The sequence below is a fragment of the Nannobrachium achirus genome, assembly GCF_963921795.1.
Source record: "Nannobrachium achirus genome assembly, chromosome: 23".
In the NCBI taxonomy this organism is placed as follows: domain Eukaryota; kingdom Metazoa; phylum Chordata; class Actinopteri; order Myctophiformes; family Myctophidae; genus Nannobrachium; species Nannobrachium achirus.
The window spans coordinates 45,588,237-45,614,164 of NC_137830.1; the positions used below are offsets into that span (position 1 = coordinate 45,588,237).

The 25,928-nt window shown below is 42.4% G+C and overlaps 2 protein-coding genes across 2 annotated transcripts in view; one reads left to right on the forward strand and one right to left on the reverse strand.

Annotated features, from left to right (window-relative positions):
- Positions 1-218: 218 nt before the first annotated feature.
- On the forward strand, positions 219-19,058 carry cep83 (centrosomal protein 83; the record flags this gene model as incomplete). Its single annotated transcript, XM_080754397.1, has 16 exons — positions 219-304; positions 1,684-1,881; positions 2,337-2,487; positions 3,605-3,697; positions 5,031-5,162; positions 5,689-5,940; positions 6,880-7,011; positions 7,444-7,558; positions 8,610-8,754; positions 10,081-10,230; positions 10,596-10,671; positions 10,790-10,947; positions 14,038-14,188; positions 14,298-14,401; positions 14,938-15,106; positions 18,930-19,058. The coding sequence occupies exons 2-16, from the start codon at positions 1,694-1,696 to the stop codon at positions 19,056-19,058; spliced, it is 2,145 nt and encodes a 714-aa protein (XP_080610523.1). The 5' UTR covers positions 219-304; positions 1,684-1,693.
- Positions 19,059-19,934: 876 nt separating this feature from the next.
- Positions 19,935-25,928, reverse strand: part of plxnc1 (plexin C1) — a 28,312-nt gene continuing 22,318 nt past the window's right edge. Inside the window, exons 26-31 of the mRNA XM_080753944.1 lie at positions 25,382-25,477; positions 24,465-24,628; positions 22,994-23,141; positions 21,836-21,976; positions 21,669-21,743; positions 19,935-20,829 (exon numbers count right to left, since the gene is read on the reverse strand). Coding sequence (XP_080610070.1) covers positions 20,725-20,829; positions 21,669-21,743; positions 21,836-21,976; positions 22,994-23,141; positions 24,465-24,628; positions 25,382-25,477 — 729 coding nt within the window. The 3' untranslated portion in view covers positions 19,935-20,724. The remainder of the gene's footprint in view (positions 20,830-21,668; positions 21,744-21,835; positions 21,977-22,993; positions 23,142-24,464; positions 24,629-25,381; positions 25,478-25,928) is intronic.

Genomic DNA, 25,928 nt, shown 5'->3' on the forward strand with positions numbered 1-25,928 from the left:
ATTTCAACTAAATACTTTTATTATATGCTGACAAGTTGACAATGACATTTAGCGCACAGCTGAGCACACAATAACCACCAGCTTGCTATCATGGCAACGTAAACAAAAAACGATCCCAGAACGTCACGACACAGCCAAAACCTCTAGGGGGTGCTGTTTTTCTTCCGCTTCCCCTTAAAATACATTCCCACAATTCCTTTGTAATAGATTAGTTACGACTACTACCACTACCAGCCGAGTGATCCGACAGCAATGTGTTTGTGCTGTGTGCTCAAGCCTCAAGGAGTGAATTCTTCTGCAATAGGTGAGAATGAGATACATTACATTCGGCAACCAACTCGTAACCTTTTACGAAGTTAATTAATGAACATTTAATGTACGGTTATTTATCATTTAGACGTCTGTTGCTAAGAACGGAGCTGTGTGTGTAGTGTATCATGTCTGTTTCGCTACTCCGTCCAAACGGAGCGCCACATTTGAAAACAACAATCTCTGGTTCCTTTAAAATGGACCAGCTGGTTTGGTAACAGTGGAGACGTTTTGTTATTGTTTCGAACATTTCCGCAACCACCAGACATTTATCGCTCCGTCTTCAGCATTTAAGTCAGATTATCTTTGACCATATAGCAATCTTGTACTAGAACGCCATAGACAATAAACCATAGAGTATAGACTGTAAAAGCAACACAGCAACAGCATCGAAACTATGCGGGGGAAACCAACATGTTAGCTTTAGTGGCTAGTGCTACACAACACACATCAAGGCGACGAGAAAGAAAGTAAACTACGACATTGATGACACGTTATTAAAATATAATGTCGTTCATATACAAACGACACCAAAACTATTGGTTCAGCCAAGCTTTAATTAGAAACATTGATTTGATGATTGTTACCGTGAGATAAGATTTAACTGAGGTGCATAATTGTATGGGTATAGCCTACAATTAAAGTAGGCTACTCAGATTGTGCTCAGACTGGTTTCAGTCTTTTTTTATAGGATTAAAGAGTATTAGGATAACACTAGCAATATAAAACATTTACATACTATTACTTAAATTGACTAAATAGCCTATTTGCTGTCAAATCTAACTGCATTATTTAAGACTAAAATACTAAGATTTTGATATTTAGTCGACAAGACTAGACTAGAATAAACAATTTAAGAAGACTGAGACTAAATGTGTGTTATTCAAAAAGACTTAAGGCTAAATCCGAATTTGCTACACTGCCTTGGTGCTGGGCTGCTGGCTCTTGCAATCAAGTAGCCCTGAATACATGACGGTCATGTATTCAGGGCTAGCAAATTGGTAGCAATCAAGCAATCTCGGTCTCCCACTCCCAGTCTCTCTAAAATAAAGACTCCGTAGCCACAACAGACCTGGGGGAGTGAAGGTAACTAATCACTTGAGATTGATTCACTTGAGTCTTTTGGTGAAGGAGTTGTAATTTCCGTGAGTAGCTGGGGGACTCATGGAAGCCACCATGGAAACACTGACAACACAGAGCTCTGCCTCTGTTCAGTCACACCGTTTTCTGTTTCATATGAGGATGGAGATAACGATTCGCTGCCAACCATTCTGTATTTAGTAGCTTCATACTGTATAGTGTATACACACCTCAAGGGCATTTCTCTATTTGCCTTTTTTAAATCCTTTGAATTTTTCCTCTCTTCTCCTGAAGGGGCAAGAAGATGAACCCCTCTTCCCTCGGCCAGTCGGGACCCCTCCTCCCTAATCTGCAACCTCCAGCCTCAGTGGGGGGTCCCACCACAGGGCTGGGGGGCTCAGAGATGGAGCTTCAGAAGATGCTGATTGATGAGAGGATGAGGTGTGAAAACCACAAGCAAAACTACGAGACCTTGAAGGCTGATCACACCAGGTAAAATGTTATGCATTTCAGTTTGGCATGAGAAAACATAGTTTACATTGCCAAAGCAAGTGTCAATATATAGGCTACATACAGAATATACCCAGGGTGGGTGTCTAAGACATCTCAACATTTCAGTGCTTTAGCTGGGGTCTACTTTCACCCAGTAGCTAATCCAGTGTATATTCTATTATACTGTACTATGCAAATGAGACAATATCCCAGTGGCCTGGCTGGATCTGGAAATAAAACAATACATTCTGAAACCCTATTCCACTCCCCTCCTTTTTTTCTTCTTTTTTTCCACCCTTTTTTTTTCTTCCATTTGAACAAGAAAACATTTTATGCCTTGGATTTATGACTTGGATTTTTGTTTCAAGTTCTCCCCCAGATGTATCGCTGTGATGTTTCACAAAGCAAAGTAACTTAAAAGCTTTGACCTGAAAAAACCCCATGTGTTGTCGCAGGTTGCAGAATGAGATTACACGGGCACAAGGAGAAACGAGGCGGTTTCTGAGTGACAAGCAGTCTGACAAGGAGAGGATGCAGCTGCTGCTGGCGGAGCTGCGAGGAGAGCTGCTGGACAAAACCAGGGAACTGGAGGAGCTGCGCCTACAGGTACCTGCCACTAGGTCATAACTGGATAATTCACTATGAATCTGAGAGGGGAAATTTAAGCACCAGAACAGCCAAAACAACTCAAAAGTTGCATAAAAACATGTTGGGTCTTGCAATCAAAATGGGACCATGAAAAATACTACTAAAGGGAAGGACTTTAGTTTAGGTTAGGGGACTAGGACCCCCCGCAGTGTTGTTTTTTATTTATTTTATCCCACGATTTTGTAACACATTTTTCACCCAGTGCCATTTATCAAATTCTAATGTAATCCTGGGTGCTACACTCCCTCTGCAAACTTGCCAGAATTTGTCTGAACTAACTTGTGTGGTTCGGAAGGTGGTCTAATGAAGCTAGTAGAGGTATCTGGCTTGTAAGGCCAGGTACCCCAGAGTATGGGTATGATAAGTCGTATACTGTTGAGTTGAGAGGTATCTGGGTTGTAAGGCCAGATACCCTGGTTTGTATGGGAATCGAAAATATGTGGATGGTCTTGAAGGTAGAGTTGGAGATTCTCGAGAGCGATGGTTGAATCATACCCATTCTGTGGGGTACCTGGCCTTACAACCCAGATACCTCTACTAGCATGGGTTAGATATCCCGGTTTAAGTTCTAATCGGACACCACTGCGGCAGGTCCTAGTCCCAGCCTTTGAATAACAGTCCTTCCCTTTAGTAGTATTTCTTCATTGGATCCCAAGACCCACCATGTTTTTATGCACCTCAGACTTTCATGTGGCCAGCCTGTGAGGTCATCTGTGCTGTGACGTAAGTCATATCTATGACATACCTATGACGTAGGTCTCCCAAATCAATCCCCTCTGGCTTGGCTTGCAGCTCGTGCATCTGCTTTTCTTGAACATTTTTGAAAAATCTTGAGAAACTGTGACAACTAGTCTGATTGAAGGTATTTGCAGAATCGGACTCAGATCTTAACAGGTTAAAATACATCAATTATATTTGAGAATTGCCTAGCTCTACGTGGAGTTCTGACATTTGTGTGTGTGTGTGTGTGTGTGTGTGTGTGTGTGTGTGTGTGTGTGTGTGTGTGTGTGTGTGTGTGTGTGTGTGTGCGTGTGCGTGTGTGCACGCGCGTGTGCACGCGCGTGTGTGCGTGCAGGTGATGACTCCTCAGCGGCTAGAGCTCCTCAGGGCCCAGGTCCAGCAGGAGATGGAGGGGCCAGTCAGAGAACGTTTCAACAAGCTGGAAGAGGTCACATTAATTCTACACCATTTTACCTCTCTGTTATGGCTATTGTACTGTACCGTCAACAGGTGGTGTGATTTAGAACGTTTTCCTAAAATTTTCCTAAAAAAATCACAATAAGGAAATCAGGTGCTTGGGTGGTGCAGTAGTAAAGTCCCTGCCGACCACCATTCGAATCCACCGTGGTGCATCCGGCTTTGTCGGGCGTCTGTGCAAACACAATTGGCCTGTGTTCGGGGAGGGAAGCCGGGTGGGGAAGGTGATATTTGTCACTGCATGTGTTCCTACAGGCTGGGACGACACCTGTCAGCAGGGAGTGTTGTGACGGGAGGAGTAAATTAAAGTAATTTAAATACTCTGTCATAATACCAGTTAATGTTGTCTTTAAGCCCTGTTTCATACTTAATCACACAACGGTGTCGGGGCAGTGAAAATAGTCGAACTATAATCTCACAGTGTGGTGTGTGACATGTGACATAGCGTGTTGTGAGCTTTATATCTGCTATTTTCTTTTGACAATTTTTTAAATTTGCACATAATGACATGCCTAAAATAAGGACGCCTTGTTTAAAGTGGTTAAGAACGTAAGATAGAATCTCTAAAATGGTAGTAGAGGTGAAAGAGGTGAGCTGAAAATCACCCCATCCATGGCAACAGTTGAGATTAGCGTTGACGCTGAATGTCTTGGAATTAGTGATGTGTCGTTCATGAGTGATTCGTTCATAAGATTCGAATCATTAGCATGACTCGTGAACGATTCGTTCAAATCCCTGAAATGGGTCGTTCACACTTTCGTTCACACCCCCGCCCCTCCCCCTAAAAGCCCCGGCCGGCAGACAGGACGCGAGGGCGGGCTGTACTCGCGACGTAATAAAACGCTCCCGCGATTGTGTTTTTCACGGGACGATCGCACTATGAACGAATCATTTGAACGAATCTTTTGAACGGATCATTACCATGAACGTGAACGAAATGATCCGATCACTGAAATGAACGGGATTGCCCATCACTACTTGGAATGGAGTGCTGTAATCATGTCAAAAAGTAATACGTATGCAAATTAATGTCCCACTGCCTGTGTCTTTTGTTGCCCCTCATCTCTCCATGCTGATACTGACAATGTGTTTCTCTGTACACTTAGACTTTGTTTCCTTTCTTTTCGATTTTACTCAAATAACGAAAATAGCAAACGAACCGAGTTTGTAGTAGTTTTTTTCCCAAATTGAAACATTTTCCCAAAATAAAGATGCCAGGGTTAATGCCTTATGTAAAGCACTGGATTGCCTTTGTGTATGATATGTGCTATACAAATAAACCTGTCTTGACTCCATTCCTCTAGGAGTCGGAGAAGTACAGGTCAGAATACAATAAGCTGCGCTATGACTACACCTTCCTTAAGTCCCAGTTTGATCACCACAGAGAAGAAAGTGAACGAATACTGGACGAGAGGAAGATCCGTTTTGAGGCAGAGGTAGGTGGACATGATCTACATGATTGTTTGTGATCTATATGATTGAGAGAGTAACAACTTCAGCTGTTTCAGCATTAGGTTGCATCTAATTAAAAGATTCCAAGGACCCTCAGCTGAGAGGAGCCTTTGTACTGTGACACAATTTATATCACGTTTCATATTCATATTTATATCACAGAGCGATTTATTTTTCTTCATGTGGACTACTATTCCATGTGTTCTCATGCTTCTGGTCTACCGTAAATCAATATGTAAAGCATAGAACTCACACAAGAGTTTGATTCCCACTGAGGTCAAACAGAAACTGTAGCATGTGCTTAAATACTGTTATATACTTACAGTGTACACACGCACACGCGCACACACACACACACACACACACACACACACACACACACACACACACACACACACACACACACACACACACACACGTATATACTGTATTTTTTTAATAATGACATTACAATCAAATTTGGGAGACTGGCACAACTATAAATGTTTAATTACATTTTTGTGTTTTCAGATGGCCCGTCTGGAACGGGATAAGGAGGATTTGGTGGCCCATTACAAGGGCTCTGACCCGTCTCGTGATGAGAAACGTGTGGAGTCTTTGCTGAGGGAGAAGGCCCAGCTCCACCTCCGGCTGAAAGGCCTGGAGGCGGAGGTGGCTGAGCTCCGTGCCCAGAGGGACAACTCAGGCCAGCAGGTGGAGAACGTGCAGCGCATCCAGATCCGCCAGCTAGCCGAGTCCCAGTCAGCGGTTAAATCTATGGAGGTTAGAGGATGTCCGTTTCTCTCATTGTCATCCTGTTTGGATTGCTTAAGTTACATTATATGTAGGAATGGAAACCAGTTACCAGATCCTGATTGAACAGAAGATGAACCACAATACTGATAAGCACACTACTGGACAAACAGTGCTTCTATTGGCATGGATTCAAGTTCTCACTTACCACGACTGATTTCAGTCATTTGCATACCATAGAAGCCAGCTTGCTGTTCGCAGAAAATAGCCGACCCACAAGCTCACAAAAAGTGAGATAGGCTAAATTTGGTCACCTCACCATAGTAATACCAACAGAACTGTTAAGACCTTTTACCCCAAATGACTGCAGAGCATTGAAAGCCAGAGGTCTTCGACGTTTTCAGGCCAAGGACCCCTTAGTTGAGAGAGGGATGAAGCAGGGACCCCGAAAACCTTTTCAGAGATTCCATAGTTCCATTGTTTGACAACACAATCACAATCATATTTTGGATTCTTGTAAATTTGTGTTTTCAGATATTTAACCACTTGAACCGTCAATACTTAATAAACGTGACCTTTCACTCTGTACTTGGGGTGCTATTTTTTCAACTCTACACCAAAGCTCTTTGCCGAAAATAGCCGATCTACAAGCTCACAACGCCTCGCAGCGCGAGGCGTTGTGAGCTTGTAGATCTGCTATTTTTGGCTAAAGTTCTCAGAATATGGACACTAGGGTTCAAGTGGTTAATATAAAAAATTAGAAAAAAGGTTTCTATCACACAATGATTTGGAGGCCCCCTGTAGTAACTCCGAGGACCCCCTAGGGGTCCCGGACCCCCTGTTGAAGACCCTTGTTTTAAGCATTGACAAAACGATTCAAATACCAATGCCTAGTTGGATATAGAAATGACAAGGAACAATGCTTGGTTGCGGTGTGATTCATTAACTGCGTTGATTTGGCTTTGTCAGGCAGAGCGGCAGTCGCTGCGTCTCCAGTTGGAGCGCATGGAGAAAGAGATGCAGCACGGCCATGAGCAGAACACCCAGCTGACTGGACGACTGCACAAGGCAGAGAGAGAGGTCAACTCTCTCACCTGCCAGGTACACTCTGCTTTTTTACCTCTCACCCCTGACCAGGGCAGAACAGTTACACCAGCTTCCAGACAAATGTTTATTTTATTTTTTGACAAATCTGTATGGTAGAGTATGCTAATGCAATATCATTATCAAATCGGCAGTGATTGGAGGAAGTCTAGTTCAGTGGTAGAAATTGGGTATCAATCAAACCTGGGGACATAAATCGTACTTATTACACATGCGTTTTTATACAGCATTATGTTTATGGGGCGGCATAGCTCGGGGGTAGAGAAACCGTTATTAGAGCACGAAGGGTTCCCGACAGACATCACTGTTGTAAAACTAAAGTGCTGGGGAATGTTCATAAAGGTTTTGCACATGTGACAGTGGCATAATTTCACCAGTCAGACTCAGTAGCTGTGGTTATCTGTTCTTAAACTTCTCTCTGTGTTGCAGGTGGAGAGCATGAAGCACACACACAAGTTGGAGGTGTCTAACGCCAAGCTGGAATGTGCCCGGTCCAAAGGGGAGTTGGAGAGGGAGAGGGATGCGCTGCAGATGCAAATTGATGGTATGGATGTCAGACACAACCTGATATGCTTTACACACACACACACACACACACACACACACACACACACACACACACACACACACACACACACACACACACACTCACACTCACACTCCCTCCCTCCAAGAAGACCACAAAAACTACAGTATTGTTTACAGTGATGCAGATTGATTCTGCAATTCATGATCTACTGCAAGTCACTCATTTGGGATATCTCTGTATTTAAAGGAAGATTTCACCACTTTTCAACCTGTCTTCATATAACAGGTCCTAATGTTCATGATAAAAAGCAAAAAGAAGAAAAAAGAATCTACTCAGTCTGGGTCTCATAGGAGAGCTGTGGGCGGGTCAAATCCATCCACCAGTGACATCATCAATGGGGAATCCAATCTAATCTAAACTGCAGGCTTTCTATTCCTGAAAAGTTGCAATGTTAAAGTGGAAGCCATTGTTCTCACGTTACTAACAATATAAATATCTTTTTCAAAAATATTGTTTAAAAAAAAGATCTGTCAAACGATGATAATGAATAATGAATACCTACTCCTCCCGCGGGGGAAATTCAGATACTGCAGCCCAACCCAGCTGCTTTTTTTTATCAGCTTTGACCCAGCTGAACTCAACCCAGTGATGCCCACAAGGAGCGCAAGGGGGAAGGGGAGCTGTGGTAGCTGGAGTGGGGAATCGTACCTGCAACCTTTGGGGCCTCCGGAGTCCTAGGTGTGGACACTAACCACTCAGCCACCACTGATGTCACTGGTGGATGGATTTGACCCGCCCACAGCTCTCCTATGAGACCCAGACTGAGTAGAAAAGAATTGCGCTATTTTATCATGAACATTAGTGAGGACCTATTATATGAAGACAGTTTGAAAAGTGGTGAAGTCCTCCTTTAAGCATGCTTTCATTTCAGGAACCCTGCCCAGTTCGCTTTATTGTGTACAGTACCTACGCTCTGCTGACATTGGGCTGCTCTGTTAGAGGAGCTCCCTACATAATCTGCACCCATCACTGTAGCACATCTCTTTTCTCCCTTTGCATCCCTCAGGTCTGCAGTCTGATGTGGAGATTCTGAAGGGGGCTGTGGAAAGGCAGAAAGAGATGCTGGCTGACAAAGAGAGGGAACTCACCCGCAAGGTGCAGGCCACCCGTGAGGAAGAGTTCCACAAAACTGCTATTTTGCACGAGGAGAAGTAAGAATATCCATTTATTCATCCCCATTCCTCTTTGTCTATGTATACATTTAGACTAGTATCACCCAAACTTGGTTACCAAGGGCAATGATGAATGCCTGTGCAGCAGTTACACTGCTACACTTACTAATAGCCATAAGCCCCTTTTCCACTGGCCCAACACCACACCACTCCACACCACACCGCCCACTGTGCCAGGTTTTCCACTACAAGGACCTGGGTAGAGTGGTGTGAAAGTGGTACTAAACGTGGTACTAAAAAGTATCCAATCTAGAGTATGTCTGAGCTTGGCCAAACAGGGCCAAACACTTCATAATGACTGATCACCCACTGACTTTTCATTTTGACCACCAGGATATAGTTGTAATACATGATAATAGATTCTATTGTGTTATAACCACTATTATAATCTATTATAGTGTATTATAATTATCATAGTAATACATTAATACTTTATAGTGTGTTATAATCCATTATAGTGTATTATAAATTAGGATAGTTGTAATACAAATTTTATAATAATAATTCTCAACCGATTTAGAAGCCATTTGGTTTGTTACAAATACTAGACCTTACCCGTTCGAAGATATGTGCTCCAAAATATGTGCAGAGTGTGGGTTGTGGGGAAAGTTACTGTGGTGCGTGCGTGAGAATATGTGGGAGCATCATAATGTAAGGAGCAGCTCATGGAGGAGTGTATATTTATGATGCAAATAATTTAACAGCAAATTTAGGTGAATAGAAGTATGAATGCGCTTGCTCCACATAGTTTTTTCATACCCGTTGGAAGATGAGAGAGAGAGAGAGAGAGAGAGAGAGAGAGAGAGAGAGAGAGAGAGAGAGAGAGAGAGAGAGAGAGAGAGAGAGAGAGAGAGAGAGAGAGAGAGAGAGAGAGAGAGAGAGAGAGAGAGAGAGAGAGAGAGAGAGAGAGAGAGAGAGAGAGAGAGAGAGAGAGAGTGCACATTCCTAACTGTGAGAGAGGGGTGTGTGTGGGGCTACAGATCCCATGGCCTGGAGGAATGGACCGTAACCATGACAACAGGCAAAGAAAACGCTAATAAACAGCTTTAATTTGGGAGAAATGAAATTCGGGCTCCGTCACCGTTGGTATAATGCTAATGGCCAATACCATGTGAACTTTGGGATCAGTTGCTGAAGCGAGTGAATAGATAAACGTAGATAAGCGTGAGCGTGAGTGTGTGAGTGTGTGAGTTAGTGAGTTTGGTGGTTTATCTGATAGATTGCAGTACAGGTAGTACAGTCAAAGGTTATGCTCATTTGTCATATCATTGATTAAAATCTATTTATTTCATTGTGTTTGTTTAGGCTTGATTTGGAGAACCGCCTGGCAGAGCTGGAACAGCAAAGGGCAATGCAGAGTGGTGCTGACCAAGCACAAAAAGAAGAGTGGGAGGAGCGTCTCCGTAGCGCTCAGCTGGGGGAGGAGTCAGCCCGCAAGGAAGTTCAGAGCTTGAAGTAAGCTTTGTGTTGATTCAAAGGATGTTCACATTGTGCGTTGCCTTGCCTTCTGTACTTTGAATAATACTGTAGACCAGTGTTTCTCAAACTTTCAAATTTCAAGGTCTCCCCTAAACTCTGACAGTGTACAAATGGAACCAAATAAACCCGCTAGGGTTCATTTGCTTCCATTTGTACACTGTCAGAGTTACAGACTTGTATGGGTCAATTTAGACCCCCCCCTAAAGGAACACACAGAGTCCCTGGAATCCACTTTGAGAACCACTGCTGTAGACAAAACTGTATGTCTAGAAGCTGTTTTGTCTCTTGACTTAATTCCCGTTTGTCTCTTGACTTAATTCCTATCTTGAATTGTCTTTCAGGACCAAACTGCAACAGCAAGGCTCGCACCTCGAAGAGCTTGAAAGACAGACGGCAGATATAGCTGATCTAAAACGGGTACCCCTGCTGCCGATATTCCTATATTTTAGTAGCCCTTTATTCATCATGTTGCACCACGCCCACTTTATGTATCGTTTATAATATTGTGGTCCTTTTTTGGTCTTTAAATCAACAGCACAATCAGGACCTGGGTGTCCAGCTGGGAACGTTGTCCCACTCTGAGAGTGATCTAGTGGAGACCAACCAGCGCCTGCGGGAGACGTTGGAAAGGGTCCGTGAGGAGCTGAGGACGGCCAGAGCACAATTTGAGAAGAGCCAGCACGAGGCTGAGAGGTAGAGCATGTAGGGACTGGAAAACACGGTTGCTGCTATCGCAGGTTACAGGATGCCACTAGTGTTTTTACTGCGTGGCTCCTATCCTGGGGGGCAAGCCATCAAGAACTGTGTGTGTGTGTGTGTGTGTGTGTGTGTGTGTGTGTGTGTGTGTGTGTGTGTGTGTGTGTGTGTGTGTGTGTGTGTGTGTGTGTGTGTGTGTGTGTGTGTGTGTGTGTGTGTGTGTGTGTGTGTGTGTGTGTGTGTGTGTGTGTGTGTGTGTGTGTGTGTGTGTGTGTGTGTGTGTGTGTGTGCGCGCGCGCGTCAGGGCTCCAGACTAACTTTTTTCACCTACGTCCCGGGACCGTCCCAAAATACAAATTGAACCGTCCCCAAATGAATGTAATCCGTCCCTAAAAATAATAATAAATTATTGCAGGCCTATTAGTATTACTATTATAATAATATTTATTATTATTGTTGTTATATTGTTGTTGTGGTTTTTGTTGTTGTTGCTGCTGGTGAAATTGGCTTGACAATCCTTTCTATTTTTATACTGTCATTTGTGGCTTCTAAAAATCTTACCTCAGCCAGTTTGCTGGTGTGATTGTCATATACGGTAAACTAAAGAACCAATCATGCACGACTGTTGGAGTAATTACGGTAAAACTGGGTTTGTACTTTGTCCGTACGAACGTGTTGCGCGCTAATCTACAACCCTACAACTACGCGCATCCTCAGGGCTTTGAGGCCTTTTAGATCGTCTATATGCTCACCGCACCGCACAACACCGTCGTACTGAAAGAAGTATAACCAGTGCCATCCACGCTTCATCGAGTGGAGAGTGCAGACGCGTGCAGCTGCTGCCGAAATGGAGTTATTTATTATGAGTGGACCGGTTGTTTTTGAGAGTTTTAGAGACACTACTGGACTGGAGAAAATAAGCTGTCACACGGCACGGGAACTTTGTAAAATGAATGCCAGCTTGCACGGCTCACGGCTGGTTGTGATGATGAAGTTGATTAGACGATTAGACGAACATATTCACATAACGTCTTGTAATTGGGAATATAGGCTATAGGTTTATAGAGATGACAAAAGTTAAACAAACCGTTGATTTAATTACAATGTGTCCTACTCCAATATCCAAACAACTGCGCGTGCTGCTCACTAAACGTAGGCTATGTGTCTGTGCTTGGTGCGTTGACAGTGTTCCGTTTTACATTTTCATTAATAATCACAATCCAAATCATATAACGTTACTCTTTATGAGGCGAAGCAGGGGGCGGGGATGCTAAGATTTATCTCTCAGCCACAGCTTGTAGATCGGCTATTTTCCACTAGTTGTAACCCAGACAGTCTGTTCTCTGCCTCATTCTGCTAGTTAATCTCTTCAAATTGCGCAGCATTTTAGCAACTAAGTACCTGAAAAGGATGATCAGCACTGCCTGTGGTAACTTCTTAAACATTCTGTTTACATCATAGCCTATTCATTTTCTGTGAGTCTCATGCTGCGAGTTTGCACACCATGGTTTGAGCAGTGACATTGATATGCGCCGTTGGCTCAAAAAAATCCTCTACGTCCCGAATGCGTCCCAGGGGAGATTCATTTGCGTCCCGAACACATATATTTAAGTCCCTGGGACGTAGGGATGCCGTTAGTCTCGAGCCCTGGTGTGTGTGTGTGTGTGTGCGCTTCATGAACCTCTGGGTGGATACTAGAGAAACGGCAACTTAGGCATTTAAACATGGTGGCCTTTAGAGTAGCATGGTTTCCCTTTGGAGGAGGTTTTCTATCACCTCCTCTTACTGTATATCAGGGGTATGCAACTAGATTATGGCCACAATAGTAAAATGACTTTGAGTCGGGCCACAAGAGTGTGTTTGTGGTTAACCGTTTGTTGTGTGTGTGCTATATAGGACACAAAGTAAGTAGGTCAGGACTGGCTTATTGTCGGTATCAGCCGGTAACACGCGGGGACACGTCTGTCCTCGCTACAATGCGCTAGACCCCTGGGAGATGTATTGCTGAGGTGGAGCGCCACACCTACCATCAGCTCCCAGTACTTACTGCACCTCATAGCCGCGCTACTCATAAGCTGAGTTGGCGGTGCCTGGAAACCGACTGACTGAGCTACTACCCAGGCACAACAATGGACATATTATGTCCATTATAGTACGCTTATTAGGGCTTGCTTCATACAGCATTCATGCCTTTTGATGTTTGAAATTATGATTTCTGTGCCAGTCCTTTATAATGCACAGGCTTTGATTTGGAAATTGAGAAAATAGGAATTAGATATTTCAGTGTGTTCTGTGCATGCACAGGTCCTTGGCATGGGGACAGGGTTTTCTTTTTCTTTCATGTTTTTGAGCATTCCGGCTGATAATATGTTTCAAGAACCATGAGTTGAGAGTTAGACCATTATTCAGCCCAGGATGCTATTGAGGATGAATGAATCATACTGTATACAACCTTTCAATTGGATGAAGATGTAGCAGATGGAAGATGGAGAAGGAGAATTCTTTCTTTGGTGTAATGGACAGCAGCCACTCAAAACTAATGACATGATGGATGAAATGCACTCAAAACTCATCTGTTGTTCTCTTTTATGTTGATATTCCACTGAAATGTAGTGATGATAGCGATGTAAGCCATGATAATAATTATAATAATTTGTTTTTACAAGGTAAACCAAGAACACCAGATCACCAGCCTTGACTATTTTCTATGCATTTAATATAACCTCATGTTTAACTTGCTTACTGTAAATCGGTCTGGATTAAGAGTGTCAGATAAATGCTTGAATTTTAAGTTATACATTGGAATATGGAATGTGTGTGTTCCAGAGGCCAAATGAAAGTGCCGACATGGATGGATGTGCTTGGATTATTTGTACAAATGGCAGTTTTCACTATGCATTGTCAGGTTAATATGATTGCACATCGTACTATTGATTCAACACTGGAAAGCTTCATAATCGTGATCAGTGATACTGGGCTGGCACAGAAGTATGTCTACTTTAATATAGTGTAATATTAACCTTTGTGCCATCATAAAGTATTGCTTAGTTACTTAACTTCCCTCTCTGTTTATTATGTCTGCTCTAGTCTTGTGGAGGACCGCCGTGTGCAGTGGCTGGAGGAAAAACACCAGCTTCAGCAGAGAGAGGCAGAGCTGGAGGAGAAATACAGAAAAGCCAAGGAGAAATACAGCAAAGCAATAGAAAAGCTGCAGAGGGCAGCACTGGCCCAGAAAAAGGTACAATGCCATGGGTCCCCACAAACGTGTTGTAGTTGCAGCAAGTTACTGTTTTGTGGTTTTCACTTACTGTATGTCTTATGCGAATGGGTGTGTGCTTGTTTTGTAGAGAAAAGCCCTCACAGAGAACAAGGAGAAAAGACTGCAGGATAAGATCCAGCTGTTGGAGGCCAAGGTTGTAGAGGTGGAACTGGAGGCCGATGCAGCCAAAAGGTAACCCTCCGTTCTCGCTCCACTCCGATTGGTGGTCTGGAGAAACTGATTTGAAACGGTGCACAGAATGAGTGAGCAGCTCACTCGCATGGCTAAACTGTGATTGAGTGGTGACAGGACCGAGTCTGTCTGTATCTGTGACTAGGTGCGAAAATTAGATCACACAATTTACAGTATATCCGCAAAATAAACACACATATCAACAGCTGAGCCCTGGCTATTTCTATCCACTTTTTCACTTCCCAGGTTCTCCAGGCCTTCTTTCAGAGAAAGCAAGCCTGACCACATTTAACCTATTGATTGATTGATTGATTGATTGATTGATTGATTGATTGATTGAAGCCTTTATTAGAAGGTTGCATAGGAAAAGGTACAGTTTCATGACAGTACAGTTCACTGGTACAATGTCAACTGAAAGAAGATCCTAGTAAGCTTTATGGCTTATTTACACAGGAACCCTTGTGTATCTCATAAAACAATATTCACATATTGTATTGGAAAAGATGCATGTTACAATATCTTCTCTTTCCTGTCAGACGTCCATCCTACTCGGAGGAGCACACCCATCTCAGCAAACGACTGAAGGAGCTCCAGCGACGACACAGTGAGTTCCGGCGCCTCCTATTGGGCAACCAGATTCCTGCTGGCTCGGGTCCTGGCTTCATGAATTCATCACCTGCGCCCCTCCTCGTTCCTGGGTCTGAGGTACCCATCTCCACATTCTTAACAATTTTGCTGCCAAAAAAATACCCCTTTGTACCCCTTCTCTGCCATGCCCGTAGAACCCGGAGATTTAATAAGCTTTAATTCAAAAACATTTTTTTATCGAAGCGGAACTAAAATAGGCCGGAACTAATGCTCCGTGATCGGTTTCTACACGGACACATTATTGAGCGGACCACTTATCATTGAGCCCGTGAACCGGAAGCTGATGGTCCGTCGTCTATTTTGGCCCGTTAGCTTTCTGTATAAACTCCGCGGCTTGCAGATGGAGAACGGATTGATCAATTGAAAACATTTCAGCGGATTTGAGAAGCTGATGGAATACGCGAACACACGATGCATAGCAGTGTCCGATCACGCACGATGGGAACTGGATGAGCGCCCACGTTAACAGGTAGGAGAAGCCGGCAGTGAAAGACATAGAGAAATCTCCGGGCTCTACGGCCGTAAACTACGAATGAGTTAAAACTATACTATGGAAGTTGCTCAACTACTGGTCAGTAGTAGCCTGGCTCCAGCCAATAGACCCGCCCACTCTCTGAGTGAACTGCATCTCTTGGTCTGGATGTGTCATATGACGCGTCTCTTGATACGGTATCTTGGCCTACCGACCAATGAAATCAATGCAATACGGAGGAGGGGTGCGTCTAACTTTTGAAAATCAACAGAAACAGTGGAGGGAGGGGTGGCTCACCAGCGTTCTTAATTGCCTCCTTTGATCTTCAGAAGAGCTGCAACTACAAGTGTCGATAGCTCATTAGTGATTCTCTCTAATCAATGAAACATCAAAGACAATGACCTGTTTGGTGCATGTCATAGAGGGGAGGGGGAGGAGGGAATGTTTTGTGTGCAAAAGTCAAACACAACCCCTCCCACCAGATCTCTTGTGATTGGGAATTTCACATTTTAAATCCCCTCCCCTTTTCAATCAAATAGAATGGAGACAACTTCAGACTCAAGCCCCAGCGTAGAGTCTGAAATCAGGCTAGGTCAGTAGCGGTATTGCATTTTTCGTCCGTTTTTCGCCCGGGGTCGCCGCGGACCACCGGAGCGGGGCCGCAACACCGCGACCTCGCCGATACGCATCTTTAGAGGGGTCTCACGACCCTCTGCGACCAGGCATTGGGGAGTAACAGGCAAGACTCCAACACCAGCGTAAACACTGTTGTTGAGGCAAGCTACTTCCTGAAGAGACGGCAAGACGCGCTGTGATTGGCCGGTAGTGTATGATCCGTGCTGTGATTGGCCAATGTATATACAATGTATACGGAAAGATGCAGATGACGTAATTTTGCTGCGAAATCCGGTCCCCGGCCAGGATCATAGAAAACATATTTACTACAGAAGGCTTTAGGGGCTGAAATTAACAGAGAGGGTGTTCTAAAACTTAAGCGATTTAATAGTTAGGACAATTGTAAGATTAGTTCTATTGAAAAAGTTACTTAAGTATTATCTATCTATAAATGCGAGAAGTCTCTGCGTGTCTGTCTGTCTGTGTGTCTGTAATCCGCGTATCTCGAGAACTGTTCGTCCCACCGGCTTCAGATTCGGCACGCGCGTTCCCCGCCGCGGCACGGAGTGCAGTGCGGGTCTCGACCCGACCCGACGCGCGGTTTTCCCGAACCGGCGCGAAACGTTCGGAATCTCCTTATGCGGGGTTGATTGTTGACATCAGGCTGTTCCGGAGGAAATCAGCGAAAGCTCTGACTCATTGTGACATCACTTCATAAAAGGCTCTGACATCACGTACGCCACATGAGTCAAAAAAAATCTCTGAATATCTCCATATATAGCATATATGGGCATAAAATGGACGCATCCATAAATGGGCATAAAATGGACGCAAATGGCATATATGGGCATAAAATTTACGCAGAATCACAAAGATCTCCATATACGGGCATAAAGGGACACAGACAGACAGATACAGAGATCTCCATATATGGGCATGAAATGGACGCAAATAGACAGATATCTCCATATATGGGCATAAAATGGACCCAGAACTATATCTGCAGTGATCTCCATATATGGACATAAAATGGACACTGACAGACAGACAGACAGATAACAGATATCTCCATATATGGGCATAAATGGACACAGGCAAACAGATGGTCAAAACGGGTCCTATGACAACAGGTATAATGGGGTTTGCATTAAAGGGCGGGGCATTCATTCCCTATTTACATCGTTCCCGAGTTGGCCAGGTCGCCGACTAGACGCTGGGCCGCCCGAAGCTTCTAGTTAATAATAAATGCATTTAACCCTAGTCCACTTTTGTATGTTTGCTACCATCTAGAGGTTAAAAAAATCACCCAGTGTGCAGTGAGGGGTGCCTTTTTATGAATTGATAAGTTAATTTCATTAAACGCCCGCGAAGGATGGCCAATGCCCAGCTTTGCAGGATGGACATACATATACACAAAGCCATATGTAAAAATGCTAGGCTGAACGTGGGATTCTCGAAAATGAATAATAAGTGTTGTGTGGTAATGTGAAAGTATTGATAACGGGCACCAGTGTTGCTAATAATTGCACATCTACATTTAACGCCCATTATTATTTGTATTATCTGCAGCTGTGTTACATTAGCCGTTTTTAGATGGCATTAACTCACAGAGGTGGCCAAACACACTGTTTCTCAAGATCGTTCCGGGCACCACCAGGGGACCGAATGGACCCTAATGGGTCTGCAACTCTGAGAGTTTACAAATGGAACCAAATATACCCTTATGGGACCATTTGGTTACATTTGTATAATTTAAAATATATATATTATATATCTGTCGGGCAGAAACCTTGTATCTCCAAGTTTAAAATGTCTACGTTTTTTGAAGTAAAGCCCAGCTTCATCATATGAGACTCGCACAAAACTAGTGAAAATACCTGATCCACCTCACGGTTTTTAAAATAACAAAAAAAGGAAGGTTTTGGACATTCAAGGTTTCCACCCAACAACGACGATATATCAAATGGGGGTCCGTTAACTAATGCATATCAAACTAATCACTGGCCCAAGGCATAGTTGCTCATTAAAACACCCACACCTTTAAGGGCCGTTTAGTTACGTATGCGTGATTTTGTGTACGTTTTTGGGTGAGAGAGTACGTCGGTAGATCCGTCGACATGCATAGTTCCTCTCTACGTTATTTACGTGCCGACCCGCTCGTCCGCTCCAATTCTGCTCCCGTTTGGGCCACGCGCCACATGGATGTGTTTTTTTTAGCCAAAATATGTAGAACCACAGAATTTCTTGACCCGAAGACCGACGTGATGTTTGCTGTCGGCAACGTTATTGCGGTAAATGCAACTCCGTGAGGGACCGAGGTACAGATTAACCACCCGGACTGAGTAATTATAACAAAACACAGTGCAATGCACCCGTCTCGCTGTTGGAGGACAGGCGGTGTGAGTGTGTGCGCGCGTGCGTTTGTGTGTATGTTTTCTCATGCCAATACAGCCGTTTGAGGCTGTGACTGTGAGGAGTCCAGACGTCCTCTTCAGTGATTGCAATGACGTTCCTTTTTTCCTGTTTCTTGCTAAATTATATTTCTTGTTGGTACAAGGTTTCAGAACCGCTGTCATAAGTAATTGTCCTCACTACTGCCACGGGTAGTTCAAGCGTACGTACGTCTTTATCGGTTTTAATCTGTCGGGTTGAGTGTTGTCCGTAAGGTTACGGACAGAGACAATTACATACGGACCTACGGAGCAACCGGATTAAATCACTCTCCCCCTCCGTTTCTTGTGTATTCCTGCGGTCCTTATGTACTACTATGCATGGTACTTTACCGTCTCCTAGGAAGAGCAGCATCAAAGGGAGCTGTCGTTGGTGCGTCGCCGGCTGGAGGAACTGGAGTGTGCACAGCAACAGCAGCTGGAGGAAATGGAGGCTCTGATGCAGAAGGACAGGGACTCTGCTACTACTTGAATGAGTTCAACAGTGTTTTGTAAAATATGACGGTGAACATGTTTACATTTTTTTAATAAAAAGGAAAAGTGGCAATAGCATTAATTTACATTGTTTTGGTGCTGAAATGCCTCTGCAGTGTTATTCTTTATTATGTTTTTATTCTGCCTCATTTACTGAGTCTACAGCCCTCCCCAGGGCAACAGGTTGTCAGCACAGGGACAGCTGTACACTTGGAGGACTTGGCAATGAACGACTGAACTGGGAGGATATGACGGTTAAAATATTTTAGATAAAATACAATAAATAAATCGGTACAACAATTTGTAACTAACTAAAATCAAACATCACATCTTTAAAAAACAACAACTCCATGCTACAATGTCAACAGAAAAGTGTTCTTAATTCAGTTCCTACATTGAAACGATAGTATATGAAAAATACCTATATGACATGAGTATGAATTTTTATGACATTATATAGGCTTAAATTAAACATCTGTTTTTAATGGAAGTGTAAATCTGGTTAAATTCTAACACATCTCAGTTGTCAAACCCTGAGAAAATGACTGTGAATTAAATCATTTTGTCAGGGGGAAGACAATGATTGTTTTAAGATATGGCCTACTTCTGATTACTAAACATGAGGGTAATAGATAAAGCTACTAAACAACATGAGGGTAATAGATAAAGCTACTAAACAACATGGGGGTGATGGATAAAGCTACTAAACAACATGGGGGTGATGGATAAAGCTACTAAACAACATGGGGGTGATGGATAAAGCTACTAAACAACATGGGGGTGATAGATAAAGCTTAGGTTTATTAGAATGATCTTAAAATACATATTTACATTTTCACAGACTGAGCACACACCAGGCCTAGTAAGTGAGTCCCTCAAGCAAGGGCAAGGGATAAACGACTAAAGTGTCTGGTAAAAGTTTTCTTGTTTCCTTTTTTAATAATGCAAGAAAGACATGAAAAGGCCACTCTCAAGAAAAAAAATACTACTCTTTAAATACATAGATACAAGTATAACCGAGTTTTGTAGATCATAGATCTACTTGCATTTTATCGAAACTTTTTTTGTAATAATTGTCTTTATTGTCCCACAGGGATATTCAGCTTCACAGTCTGTTCCTCAGAAAAGACAATACAATACAAAAAGTCTCCAGGATACACAACTAACATATCATCAGTGAGGCAGTTTGTTTAATGCAGCAACGGCTGAATGGCCAAAAACAAACTTTTAGCCGTTTCAAAAGTTCTGTACCTTTCATCCGGATGGCATGAGTGTAAAGTGGCGATTGATGGGATGATCAGTGTCATTCGCTACTTTGAGTGCTAAACGGGAGATGGCTTCATATCATATAATCAGAAAGTGTGGGTGTGGGAAGGCCGATAATCTTATCGCCATAAGGCCTTACGGTTATGATCTGTCCATGTATTAAAATGGTCTCTACTCTTTACATTCTTAAGTTCTCACCAGTCCTGGCAGTCATATGGGGTTAAAATGGTCTCTACTCTTTACATTCTTCTCACCAGTCCGCTCCTGGCAGTCATATGGGGTTAAAATGGTCTCTACTCTTTACATTCTTCTCGCCAGTCTTGGCAGTCATATGGGGTTAATACCAGCTGGCAACCAGCAGAAGGCTCTGGTGAGTTAGGATTTGAAGGCAGGAAGGCTCAGTTCCAGGAGCAGCTCTTCAGGCCATCAAACTGGTCTTTAACATGCTGCAGTTGCTCCATAAGCTCAGCTGGAGCACCATTCTGGTCCAGTTTCTGTTTGATCTAAAAGAAATGGAAGCAAAACCATCTTCAGTTCAAACTTCAAACTGGCTCATACCGACGTACTGCCCTACAAAGCCAAAGTGCAGTATAACAACAGGGAAAATATTCCTGATAAATGGTTTTAAAAGTGTTTCAACTGGTCAGCCAAATGAGATATCGGCATATACAGTAAGTGATATTACACTAATTGTATACCTGTTCCTGAGTTAATTGTTTATCCCCCAAAATCACAAAGGCTAATTTGACCTTTGAGATACACAAATAAGTCTGTGTTCAAAAACATACTGTCTGCACTCTATGTAGGGAACGTGGATCAAGTCAAACTCCAACTGCAAAACAGTTTCACTTCCTCATGAACTGTAAGCTCACATTTCCTGTGACTTCCTGTGACAAAATGGTTTTTTTTAAGACAGTAGATCACTGTTGTGATAATAGCTCATAAACATACTCATGGTAACATCTAAATTCAATCGGGGTTAAAACTGGGTGAAAACTATTTGGAAATGTTTGGAAAACATTTTCAGGTAGCTAAAATCCAGTAGTGCTGATCGGATGTCACATTTTGACCCAATTCGACCTGTCAAATCGTCGGAATGTCACAGTTCAGTGGCATCCGTCTGTGATGCCCACAATGCAATTTTAATAGGATAACGATGACATTTAGGACTAATGCAAAGACTCTAGATCTCAGATGGTCTGATTAGCACTCAAATAACATGGCTGAATGTGTACTGTACAGCCATCTGCCAGCACAATGTGGTCTCTTTCAAGAACACCTTAAGAACGTACTGTAGCTGGAAGGCACTGACAAACTCTGTACAAGATAAGGAAGTGTTTACCTCTGTAAAGTATTTCTGGAGGAATTTGTACAGTTCCCTCAGGGCAGCAGATTCATCGAATTCATTTTCATGTTTCTGAAATTGAAGCACAAAGAACTTAGAAATTGAAGCGCAACAACAACATAAATACTTTCATTTATTTCTTCCCCTGTAAATGGACTGACTACCTTTGACTCCTCCATCAGGAAGTTGTTGAATTCGGAGCTGCTAATTGGTGGTTGGTCTTTGACCTGCTTGAAGAAGGCCTTTACTTCCTGCTTGAACTGCGGCATGTCTTTGGCATACAGGAGCTTATTCGTTGGTGCGTGCTGGGAAAACAAAAAACAATAACAAAAACAGAACATTAGACAGGGTGTAGGGAAATAAGTTATTTCATTTTAATGACATTGTGGAGCAGTATCATTGCTCCGCAATGGTCATTAAAATAAAATATGTGTACTATTATTGGATATTGTGTACTGTTGTTTACCATGATCACAACATCTATAATATATAGATATGATATAGTACTTGTGTCTGACATCTAGAATTTGTCCCATCAGATTTTTCTTTCCTTTTAAAGGGTACTATCGATGTTTATAATTTGACATTTAAGTTTTTGATCTATTAAACAGTATCGTCTTGTTGTATGTGATAAAGTTTTGAGAATGATCCTTCAGTGGAACCAGTATAAAATACTGGTGATATCCTTTAAAATATGTTTTCAGAGTTAAAATGTGTTATGTATTTGACCAGAGACCATGACCGTAGGTCACAGTTTACTGTCAGAACCGTCACATCTTGACCGTATCCGTCTGTCCGTCCGGATGTGTCCCTGACACATCACTGTGACATTACAGGTGACATCACAGTGATGTCAGATAGAGCAGGGATCAGGGGGCTGGTTCAGACAGGGGTCTCCATGTATGGGCATAAAAGGGATTGTATGTTGTGATGTCATGGGAACCATTCTAACAGAATCCCTTTTATACCCATATATGGAGATCCCTGATGTCATCAATATTAAGCCCATATCTAACAGGACTTCATATGGGAATGCCCATATACTGTATGGAGGAAGACCGCCCATATCTGTGTGTGTCATAGGCGTCATAGGACTTTCACATAATGAATAACTCAGTAAGCATGTTTGGGGTCTCACAGCATACATGTATCTCCATATACAGTACACATGGATCTCCATATATGGGTACCAGGGGTCTCCATATATGGTTAACTGGTCCGATATACAGTACATCACTGTGCAGATGGCCAAGACATGGCGCGACCTCGCCCGTTAGGGTGAGGTCGCTTGTTGCCCTTAGGCATCTTAGTAGTATATGTACCTTCCCCAGCGGTGTCTCTGTAAGGGAGAAAGAGTCCATGAATGCCTGCGCTATGACAGACAGACAGCCATCCAGATGCGGAGTTTTCTCCATGTCAAACACAAACTGGGGGTTCTTCAGGATATTGATCCAGAAACGCAGAAGTAAGCTGAAAGGGAATGAGACCAAAGATAAGATTAAAGTTAACAACTTTCAACTTGTTGTGTATTTTGAGCAAGTCTAGGTGAGAATAAACAGGAAAAATAAAGAATCTAACATTTTTGACCAAATTAAAACAATCTTCTTTCAAAAGTAGCAGATCTACATGCTCACAACGTACGACAAAGTATATAAGGCTTAAACACAAAGCCCAGCATCCATAATGTGGGGAAAGCAACACTTTGTGAGCTTGTTGATAGGCTATTTTCAGTGAAAGATTTCCCCGCTATAACAGAAAACAGAAAGTACAGTTGAATAGAGCCCTGAGGTTAACCATACGATATAGGTGTTAAGTGGTTAAGAGGTTAACATACTGTAGGAAGAAGTGAGCAACAAGATATCGTCGTTGTCGGGTGAACATTTTTTATGTCCAATGCTTTCCTTTTTTTGTTATTTTAAAAACGATTTAGAATAGTCAAAATAGCCGATCTACAAGCACACAACACCTCGCATCGTGAGGCGTTGTGTGCTTGTAGATCTGATATGTTCACTACCTTTGTGTGACACTGATGAAGCAGGGCTTTGATTCATGAAAAAAAAAACATACAAATGTGAAACTTGGATATACAAGGTTTCTGCCCAACAGTGACAATATGGTACAGACTAGAGCAAAGTTCCCCTTTCTGCAAAACTCTTCCTGCATGTACGTTGAAGAATGCAGCTTACAACCAAGATAATTTAACCTCTCAAACAACTATAAATAATCGTGTTGATGAACCAGTGTTTCACCAAGAGTCTTGACCACAAACCATAATAGAAGTGAATAGGGCCCGGATCAGGCTGAAATCATGCCCAAATTTGCAGTGGTGTAAAGTAACAAAGTACATTTACTAGTAACGTTTTAGTTACTTTTACTTAACAGGAGTATTTCCAGTTTTCTGTAATTTTACTTCTACTCCACATCTCAGAGGAAAATATTGTACTTTTACAGTATATGAAAACTTTAGTTAATAGTTACTTTGTAGATTTTGATTATCATTACAAAACATGCATTAAACACTTCAGCCCTATATATATATTTTGGCCATTTGATAACAGATCTACAAGTTCCACAAATTTGCGACGCAATTTGAGTGATATACTGTACGTCATAGATTAGGCCACATGGAGCCATGCCTGAGCCTGTCTTGTTACTTTACACTAATTTGACCAGTACATGGAGGAGCTGCACTGCTGCAGGCATCATTTTAATATCATTTTGTCTAATTTTGTCTAATTTAATTAGAATATTTTAGAATGAATTAGAATCATTTGCTGTGTAACAACCCACTACCTGTTGGTCTTCCAGATGTGCACGACATCAGGGTCAGTGATCTTCTTAATGTCTGCCTGTGCATCCAGGAAGTCAAAGAAATACTTGATGGCATGCGGTGCTCTGCCATGGGGTGTTCCCCAGATATCCCTGAACAGGTTCTCCACAAAAGAATGAACTGCGACCTGAGAGAGAGAGGACAGCCACATTTAAATCATGGCTCATGTATGTGTATTCCAGTGTTAATTCTGACAACACAATTTGATTTAGTGTAGTCATTGTCTTTTGAACACATCTTAATTTAGTTTTAGTCAACTAAAAATCATATGATTTTAGTCGACTAAATCTAGTTGATTTTGTCGACCAAAATATATTTTGGCCTGCCTTGATTGCCTCATAATGGTGATTTCACACTTGATTGCATGCTGAAAATAGCTGTACTACAAGCTAACACTGTGTCGAAGCGAGACACATTATGAGTTTGTAGATCTGCTATTTTCAGAGCGCAACACCCGAGCGCAACCAAAAATAAAATTACTTGCTTTTAGTTCTACTGGAATTCTTCTCCACTAGTCCCTCCCTAACATTTTCAGTCTAGTTTTTATTTGTTAATATAAAGTTTTTTATATGTCAATATATTTAGTCTCTAGTTTTAGTCATCATAGTTTAGTTTTTATTTTGTTTTTGTTAGTGAAAAATGGTAGTTGACAAACATTTTTCATCATAGTTTTAGTCGATGAAATTAACACAGGAGTATTCTTCAATTACTGTAAAGCCACAGAATGAAACTCAAATGTTCAGCTTCTAGTGAGATCATTAGTTAGTAAATAGCTCAGCTACGATTTTGACAGGATTCACTTTTGAGAAAGAGAGGCTGGCAGGTTGTGCATATACGAATGTGAAAGAGGATGTAAAGCATTGCAGTAGCTTCCTCTTGCCTTAGTGGAGAGAAGCTTTGTGAGGTGCACTTCCTTCAGTTTTAACTTCTTCCTCTCTGGGTTCCCTTTCTGGTCTTCGGCTACATCTGGGTCAATCTGTAGACAAGGGACAGTCAATAATTTACCGTTTATATCTAGATACGTACTGTATATAAAGCACTAGATCAGGGGTCTTCAACGGGGGGTCCAGGACCCTTAGGGGGTCTTCAGAGTTACTGCAGGGGGACCAAATCTTTGTGTGATAGCAACTTTCCTTTCTTTTTTTACATGAACCTTTGAACCCTGGCATTCATATTCTGAAGAGAACTTTAGCCCAAAACAGCAGATCTACAAGCTTGCAATGCCTCACGCTGCGAGGCGTTGTGAGCTTGTAGATCGGCTATTTTCAGCAAAGAGGTTTGGTAGAGAGGGAAACAGAGCAGACCAAGTACAGAGTGAATGATTAAGTTTACTACAGTAACGGTTTAAGTGGTTAAATGTCAGAAAATACACATACATCAACCCAAAATACACTGATGATTGTGCTGTCAAACAATGAAACTATATG